Genomic DNA, 9,600 nt, shown 5'->3' with positions numbered 1-9,600 from the left:
TTAATGAAGGTCTTCTTGGCAGGAAAATGGCTTGTGCTTTTTTTTTTAATAGATCATCAACATCATCACTTACTAGTAGGGTAACCAGATAGCAAATGTGAAAAATAGGAACAGGGTGTCTGGGGAGGGAAGGGAGAAGGTGTTTATATAAGAAAGCCCCAAATATTGGGACTGTCCCTATAAAATTGGGACATCTGGTCACCCTATTTACTAGTCACACACAGCTATGTATTTATTATTTTTTCTTGACTGGCCCCATTAGGGCCTGATCCAATCCCACTGAAGACAATGGGACTCTTTCCTTAGACAGCACTAGACTCTGCATCTGGTTCTTAATGTTCCAGATTTCCGGCTGCAATTCCCATATCTTATCAAATATATTAACTGGTGATGGTCAATTTCTTGTCTGTTTCATGGAAAATTTCAAACCAAATGATCATTTGCTTAAAAGTATGTTTACCTGTTTTCAATGAGGTCTGTGGTAAACAATCTGTTTTAGCGTTAATGTGACAAACTAACTGTGATGCTGTGTATAACAAAGAAGTCCACTGTTACACAATTTCCATAAATCTTATATGAAGTGTATCATAAGGTATCAATGGAAAAGTTACAATCAATCAAATATGATTATCCTGGTTAAATCCATGTATCTGAAATTATGAATATTGGCTATGTATTTGGATCTTACACATGCGTTGTAATCCTGGGTAGCACCTGCAGATAGCTGTATTGCCCTAATGTAAATTCTATGTGTTGAAGGCCAGTTAAGGACACCTAGCTCACAATGGGCTATTGAAGACATTAATCCAGCCCCAAAAGCTTTTCCTGTGGATGCCTCAGAAAGAATATGGGCAATGGCTGCCTCTGTGAGTCATCAAAGCATGTAAGGGCATGTGATATGCTCAAGTGACCCTGGACTTCATCAGCGCCTGTCCTATTGGGGGCTTTGTTTGAGATGGTAAAATTCCATGCACATGGCAGAGGATATCAAAGGCACTTGACACTTTCATTTGGGCTTCATTTTTCTGGACTGGATTTCTAACAAGGAAGCTTTGAACAGTCTGCTTGGGCAATTGCAGAGAAACTTTTGCAAGCTAGCAGTTTATTCCATCACTGCTTCAAACCCGATATAAGGATTTAGCAATCACATGTATGTATATGATCGATTGACCATTTATAACTCTTCATTTCTTTTATTATCAAATGTTTAGTTTTTAGTTACTAAACGAATGACATCAGGGGATTATTGGGTATGATCCGTGTTATATATTGACCTGGCTAGGTGGCTGGTCTCTTTAGATGAGGAGGACCCTATAACTGTTGAAATTGGTTTTCAGTAACCACGCATCGTGAACTCTAGTGTCTGGGTGGTGAGCCAAGGGCTAGAATGCCTAAGGAGATGATTGCATTTTTGACTTCTTGTTGACCAGTGTGGTGATTACAGACGTTCACTTTTGTTACTGGCTTGGTATAATCTAATGGAAGAAGAACCACCAATTTGGGTCGAGTCTATCCTATTTCTCAGGGGCCTGTCCTCAATATGACAGACCTCAGTGGTGACCTATTGAGGCACAGTGACACTTACATGTCATTCCTGGAAGCAAGACATTCAGCTACCTGAGTTTCAAATATTATATGGCATCATTTGGAGTGCCAGGAAGCAGGGTGGTATTTGAGGGTGTGGGCAAATAAGAATGGGTACTAAACCAGCTAGCTGCCTTCATCAGAACTTTGTAAACTTAAGAGATGAATAAGGTTTGAGGGCTGGGTTTTAGTCTGGCATTTTCTGACAAAAAACCTTCACTTTAGTTTGTGAGTCACATATGCATAGGCCAACTTAAAAAAAACAATTTCAAAGTGAATTTAGTTGATATAAAGGCCATGCTGGCCTAAGTGTGCTGGAGACGAAATTCTCCACTTTATTAACTGAATAGATACAACCAGGTAAACTGTGTGTCAGGCTTCTTCTTAGACATCCCTTGCCAGTGTGATTCAAGTTCCTGAACTAACAGGGCTAAACTCCAGGTCTGCCTATGGCCTGTCGGTTAAGAATGGCAATGAAGATGCGTGGGCACTTTCTGATTTGATACTTGAGGTGGCATGTACATATTATGAGGTGGCTATATGTCCACTGAGCACTAGACTTTGACCAGCAACTCATTTCTCTTTGCCAGTAAATGACCCTCATTGCAATGAATCTCTGTGACTACTCATCTGACCTGAGGGAGGCTCTGATTTGCATAACCAATCTCTTGAGCCACCTAGTCAATCAAATCAAAATTAAAAAGCAAGATTATATCTACCCCAATCTTAGAAATACTGAAGCCCAAGTTTCTTCTCAGGTGGGGGAGACCCAGGAGTAACACTGACTTCAATGCAGGTATGTGAGTGTAAAACTAGTATAACAAAGAGAACAATCTAGTAATTGCTGCCTGTTCCCCTGTAGTATGGGCCATCATTTCTCCAGCCTCAAACTGAGGAGGCAAGCAAGGCTCATGGCCATAGGCCGGGGAAAGGATAGACATAAGTGCTAAAACATGCCCTGGAGAAGACTCGGAGTAGAGAAACCAAGAAAAAGCCAATATCCACTACTACATGGTTCCCTCTTGGAACATCTGTATTTACCCATTGACTCTTGGGCTATTCTTAAATTGCAAGTTCTTTGGGACAGATCTGGTTTTTTTGGTGCTGTGTGTGCACAATAAGGTCCTAATCCATGACTGGGGCTCAGACTTGCTATAGAGAAACAAATCATGATACCACCAATATTGCTCTAGTGGGGTGAAACATAACAGTAGAGTGATCGACAGTGCTAGGACTGAAGTGTCAGTTCACAATCTTCCCTGAGTCTCTTCACTGCCCCAGGAACCAATCTGAGAGGAAATTAACACTCTGATTCCTGCATCTTGAGTAGGTGCACAGGGCAAGCCATGGATCATGCTCATTGTATTTTTCTGCAGCATAATAAGCAATAGAGTGGGTTAATGTCACTGTTCCGATCACATGAAACCACAGTTCTACATAATATAAACAATGTTATTGGAACAGCAAGGGATACAAGTATTGCCAAATTGAATATACGAGACAATGGTATAAGGAGTCACACAGGCACCAGTTCGTTCAACCAGAACTAGGTCCTGCTTCGGCACTAGAACTACAGCTTTAATCGCTTGTAGTAGACTGGCTTCACCACTTGACAAACCAGTTGACAAAAATGCGCCCCCCTGCCCTGTTCCTCTGACGTTCTTGTCAACTGCTGGAAATGGCCCACCTTGATTATCACTACAAAAGGTTTTCTTCCCCCCGCCCTGCTCTTCTGCTGGTAATAGATCGTCTTAAGCGATCACTCTGCTTACAGTGTGTATGGTAACATCCATTGTTTCATGTTCTGTGTATATAAATCTCCCCACTGTATTTTCCACTGAATGCGTCCGATGAAGTGAGCTGTAGCTCACGAAAGCTGATGCTCAAATAAATTTGTTAGTCTAAGGTGCCACAAGTACTCCTTTTCTTTTCGCAAATGCAGACTAACACAGCTGCTACTCTGAAACCTGTCAATAGCATGGGATATCTTGTTCTTAACATAATGGTGCTGCCACCTGCTCCAGAAGCCATCCCCACCTTTGTGCAGTGTGGCGCTGTGAGTACCTGTGCAACAAGGAGATGCAAATGACATGGGGAAGACTTAGTGTATTCTGATGCATGCAATGGTGACAGTGACGAGCGTACCAACAAAGTACTGTACTTATCAGTCACAGGTTCAGAGAGGGAGTAGTAATGTTGCATTAGACATCCACTAGTTCATAGTTATATGTAGGGGTTACATAACAGCACATAGGTCACTTTGTAATTCACAGGATATATTCATAAACACATTCTACAGCCCTCTACTCAGTCATTACTGTTATATAAGTAGTTAACATGTATTGTCATTGTATTCAGTGATAGTAAGGAGATAAGTACAGGTGTACCATGTGTACTTTATACTTGTCATCGGTTGAGCCAATAATTAAAAAAATGTTCTATAATTAAGTGGCTGGGGTCTTATTATTTGCAAAACTTCATAAAAATAGCAGATGGAAAACTGTTCTCAAATCAGTCTATTCTACAAATAATGACAAAGTTTGATGTATTATACAGTACAAACAAGTTCATACTTTTGTGTGACTGCAGACAAAGGCCAAGTATGGGAAAAATAGATAATCCGCAGCTAAATATTTCCCAAACTTTCCAAACAGTACTATTGAGAGTACATAGTTGCATTATTGTATTTAGAAGCTTTCTGCTAATTTTGGTCAAAATTAAACTATGTTTCTATGAGTTGTCTCTTTTTATGACACTTTTGGATTGGATGCTCAATAACATTTAAACATTACATGATATAGAAAAACGGCACCACTTCCAGGATCTACATCCATCCTGCTGATCACCAGATATGTGCCTAACTTGTGGTGATACAATTTTTCTTGTTCATAGGTTACCCCTTAGTGTCCCAAATGGGTCCAGGCTGGTAGACTAGGCTGGCATATCATATCTGTAATTAAACATTGCAAATTCTGCTTATAAATGAAACCAGCAGCACAGTGGGGTTGACAGGAATTCTGTAAATTAGTCAGTGCTGTGGTTAAAGGTAACTCCCTCCTTCTATGGTTATCACAGTGCATCATGACTTTATTGATTTTCATTTTCTCATACAGAATAATCACAGAAGTCACTAACTACAATGCTGAGAAGACAGATTCTTGTTTATGGATGAAAGAGAATTCAAAGGACCCTACAGATGTCCGACCTTTTAAAGGAAAGGTAGGAGCAAGGATTAAAATTCACATATAGTGAGGCAGTACTGGTTGCAACTTGTGCCATTCCAAGCACCGTCCGTGCACATCGCTGTGCAGTTTTCTTCCCCTATGTCACTGGGCTCATCTGCATGCCAGTTGGTATAATTTGGGGCTATTCTATCCAGGGAACTGACTTCACCTGGAATCCCATGCTCCTCAATACCCAGATAGGTACATTTGTTAAATAACCTCACAATACTGAAAACAGCATCATTCTCCCCCTTATTCTTGGGAGATGCAATGGAGCCGCCCGCCTGTTTGCATGCTTCCAATGCGGTCTGAAAATTGCCTTCTTGCCGATTGGTAGCAAATGTTTTTTTTCCAACTGTCTTTATGGTCCCATCCAAAGTAAGGACTACAAAGTAAAGCAAAAAATCTTGTTAAACTTTTTAAAATCATTTTACACTCTCATGATTGCTACTATACTGGGACTCCCACTTTCTGTATTCATCCATAATAAACTAACCCTTCTGAATAAAATAAGGAACACAAATTGCAAACTTGATACAACCCTCGCTTCCCTCCTACCCCCAGATTAAAGAAACCCAGATCATAGGTTTCAGAGTAGCAGCCGTGTTAGTCTGTATTCGCAAAAAGAAAAGGAGTACTTGTGGCACCTTAGAGACTAACAAATTTATTAGAGCATAAGCTTTCTAATAAATTTGTTAGTCTCTAAGGTGCCACAAGTACTCCTTTTCTTTTTCCAGATCATAGGCTGTCATTTATCCTACCAGACACTGCTCTCTGCTGGATGGAACATCAATGACATGCTAAATTGAATAGGCTATTGCTCCTGTCTAGTGACTTCAGAACAAAGAGAATATAAACTCAAGAAGAGAGGAGAATGGAGGAAGGGAAGGGGAGGAGTATTGATTAGAGATAGTTATAAGACTAGAAAGGAATAGGAGATGGGAAAGAGATGGAAAAGGGAGGAGAAATAGATGAAGATGATGGAAAAGTGGGGAGAGAGAAATTAAAATTAAAGAGACAGAGGGAATGTGGATGGAAGGGGAAGAAATGAAGGAGAGAAGAGAAGAATTTTAAATTCACTTTGCTCCTGAGGCTCCTATCGTTTAGACTAGTGCACCTGCTTAACTTTGCACACACTGAGTAATGGGACTGACTTCGAGACTAGTCACAGTGCATAAAGTTGAGCACATGCATAAATCTTTGCAGGCCTTAGTTAGATATGACACTTGTCACTTTTGTAGCCACAGAATAACTGTGATGGCCCTCAAGATCATTCACAGAGTGCAGATGACCCAGAGAGAGAGAGTCCTGAAAGCACTTCTGCACAGAAAGAGATTGTGCAATAAGCCACCTTTGGCTGGTTTGCATCAGTGTTTCAACCTATCGCAGTTATCTGAGGCTGATAGGAGGAACCCTAGTAACTAATTAGATGGCCCACAGATTAATCTCTCTAACACAATACAGAATGTATCATTGCCCGTCCCCAGAGATTCTTTGTATAAAAAGAATATAAAAATAAATGGAACAAGACTCGGACTATTTTTAAGGAGGTGGTATTTCATGGCTTATTTTTTCCACACTTGTTAATCAAGTTATGGGTGGGGCAGAAAGCAAAAGCAGACAGATTACCTCTTTCCAGTCTGGCAATTCGATTTTTGAATCCTTTGATGATTTCTTGTAATTTAGGAACATGAGAAGCAAGTAGGCCTATGGACAAAAAATAAAAAATATATGCCCTTAAGTTTAAGTGTTAAGACCAGCCTTCACCAATAATGTGGAAGTTGTTGTGTGAAATTAATAGCAGTTTTCTAAAACGCTTGTGACTGTAACATTTGTTTTTTCTATGTGAAAAAATTTGATCTCAGTGTGTTAAATGAAGGGCCTTTTCAGACACTGACCATCCTGATGATAAACAAGGCTCGTGGAAACTACTTTAAGAAGGGAACCACTTATGAAGAATTAAAATTGAGATCTTTGAGTTAGTCTTTAATGCCCCACTGGTGCTTTGCATCAGTCCAGTACCAAGCCAGGCAAAAGAGGGTTGATCCTAAGATACTGTATGGGCTCCCTGAGATCACTGACTGCTGGTGTAAGATAAAACATCCATCAGGCTGTTGCTTCCTGGCCACAGCACTGGGAAGCTGCAAAAAAGCTATTTTTGTAGCACTCATCCCCTTCACTTCCAACCCCTTGGGACCAGGTTGGTCAGGAGAATCTGGGCTATAATCTGTAGTTTTCTAGTCTGCGGCCTGCTAATGATAAAGGATGGTCTGCGCTCAGGGTATGGTCAGAGAAGTAGATTTTGCTGGGATGAGATACTACTTTTGACTTGATAGCTGTTTTGGAAAGCCCTGATCACATGTGGTGTTGGTGGTGGAGCAGAACCAAGTGTAACAGACTTGTAAAGTGGGTGTTGTTTCCTAGTAATAATAAAGGAAGGTAGAAGCTTTGGTGCTATTGGTCGTGGATTCAAACCTTGTGGATAACCTTGCAGAAATGTAATTATCTCTTATCAGCTCGTACAGTGCCAATTAACTTGATTAGATTAATCTCTTACATTTAAAGTATGATTGTACTCTGAATAGTGACTTTGTAACGATGGCATTTTGGAGATTCAGGTTTATAGTCTCTCTAGGATATCTGTATTAAACATATTCTTTTACAAAGAGAGAGACTTTTGTTTTCACTTCCAGTGGTGCAAACCCTGAAAGTCAAGCTGCACTCTTTCCTACTGGTACATCATCTCTAAGGTTATGCCTACCAGCAACTGTAAGGGTGCATCTCAGCGCAGGCAGGCAAACACTCAAGTTAGCTCAAGTTAGCATGCTAAAAATAGCAGTATGTCTGTGGTCGCATGGGTAGCAGCTTGGGCTAGCCGCCTTCGTTGTACCTAGGCCCTCAGAGGGGGTCACGTGTGGCTACTCGAGTTGGTGTAGATATACCTTAAGTGTGAAGGTTCTGCAGTCCCAGTTTTGCCTGCAATGGGTACGTCTACACTGTGTGTTTTAAAACCTCCAGCAGCAAGTCTCAGAGCCCAGGTCTACAGATTCAGACTCATGGGGCTTATGTTACGGTGCTAAAAACAGCTCTGTAGACATTCAGGCTCAGGTTCTGAAACTCACCCTGCACCGGGCTTCAGAGCCTGAGTCCAAATGTCTGTAGACCTGACTCTGAGCCTCATGGCTGCAGGTTTTGAAACGTACCCGGTAACACCAATGCAGTCCTAGCTCTCTCATTTTCAGTTGCATTGCTTCTGCGGCAATACCAGGAGTAAGGCACAGTAAATATTATCCTAGCCAGGAAAGCCAGCAGACACAACTGAATAGACACAGGGAGCAGATCAGCTGAATAAGAAGATGCCATTTTCACATAGTCATATTTAGGAGTAGAACTGAAAGTTAAACTCGGTTATGGCCATTTTTCTCTAGGTTGCTTTACACAGAGACACAAACACATACAGACAGACCCCCCCTCCCCCCAAGATTAAATGAACAGATTGGAAAACAATTCCAGATTTTCATTCTTCTGAATGATATGCAGAGATTATGTCTAAATGACAAAAAAGGGACTTTTAAAAACTGAATGAACTCAATACATTTGGAACAATCCCTGTAGACACATTTTGACTGCTTCACAATCACATTCGCTGGTGGCTTTATAGCTTTAGAGGTGGAGTAACATTCTGAAAAACATCTAAGTAACCAAGCACCGCTAACTTTCAATGAGACTTAGGCTTCTAAATGTCTGTCACTTTTGAAAATGGGACTGAAAGTGCAACAAAGTAGAATTCGGTTTATCAGATACAAATAATGAAATATAGCAGAATATCTATACATCTGCGGTAGGTAACCCCTGCAATTACCTCGCAGTCCTTGGTATGCTTTTAAACCAGGCGTTCCTTCTTTTACAGGCAATCCATTCAGTCCAGGGATTCTGTGAATTCCTTCATGGTGGTCCCAGGCATGGCATGTCACCAGCAAAAAGGCTATTGCTGTGACTATGTGAAACAGTTGGGGCAACATTGTTGGAGGCCAGCTATAAAACAAAGAGTATTTACTACCTAGTGCTGAGTGCTTTTTTTCAAAATTAAAAATGATTGAGAAGTGTGAATTCTTTATTTCACAATAACATTTTCTGTTTGGGACTGAAATCTTTTTAGCTTAGTCTTCCCCCCCCTTCCCCCAGTGATACTAACATGATTAGTGTAGCTATAAAATAGTTGGGTTTGAATGATTGATTATTACCGACTAAACAATTTATCCTTTATAGGCATTGGTCTAGAGAGCAAAAACCCTTTTTTATAAAGCTGTTGATACACTTGTCACACAAGAAAAAATGAGAAGTTAAACTTCAGTATTACTTATGCAGCAATAGGTAGGCATGTCTACTACAGTGGGGGTGGGGGGGAAGCAATCAAGATTACTCAGGGTACACCGTCTAAATTATTTATATTTTAAAAGGGAAAAGCAACCATTCAGACTTTCAGAGTGATAGCCGTGTTAGTCTGTATCAGCAAAAAGAAAAGGAGTACTTGTGGCACCTTAGAGACTAACAAATTTATTAGAGCATAAGCTTTCGTGGGCTAAAGCCCACTTCATCAGATGCATGCAGTGTCCTCACCCATAACTATTTCACATTTGGGGACAATGTGTACCTTCAAGTCAGCAGCACTGCTATGGGTACCCGCATGGCCCCACAGTATGCCAACATTTTTATGACTGACTTAGAACAACACTTCCTCAACTCTCATCCCCTAATGCCCCTACTCTACTTGCACTACACTGATGACATC

The 9,600-nt window shown here is 40.7% G+C and overlaps 1 protein-coding gene across 1 annotated transcript; it reads right to left on the bottom strand.

Annotated features, from left to right (window-relative positions):
- Positions 1-3,694: 3,694 nt before the first annotated feature.
- On the bottom strand, positions 3,695-9,286 carry LOC119858331 (pulmonary surfactant-associated protein A-like). The gene is made up of 3 exons (XM_038408693.2): positions 8,671-9,286; positions 6,438-6,515; positions 3,695-5,193 (listed from the first exon to the last, which is right to left on the bottom strand). Exons 1-3 carry the CDS (start codon positions 8,828-8,830, stop codon positions 4,817-4,819), a joined length of 615 nt encoding a protein of 204 aa, XP_038264621.1. The 5' UTR covers positions 8,831-9,286; the 3' UTR covers positions 3,695-4,816.
- Between the last annotated feature and the right edge of the window lie 314 nt (positions 9,287-9,600).

This window comes from Dermochelys coriacea, chromosome 7 (genome assembly GCF_009764565.3).
Source record: "Dermochelys coriacea isolate rDerCor1 chromosome 7, rDerCor1.pri.v4, whole genome shotgun sequence".
In the NCBI taxonomy this organism is placed as follows: domain Eukaryota; kingdom Metazoa; phylum Chordata; order Testudines; family Dermochelyidae; genus Dermochelys; species Dermochelys coriacea.
Note: the sequence above shows the minus strand (reverse complement) of the source record. Positions and strands in the feature narration are given on the sequence as shown.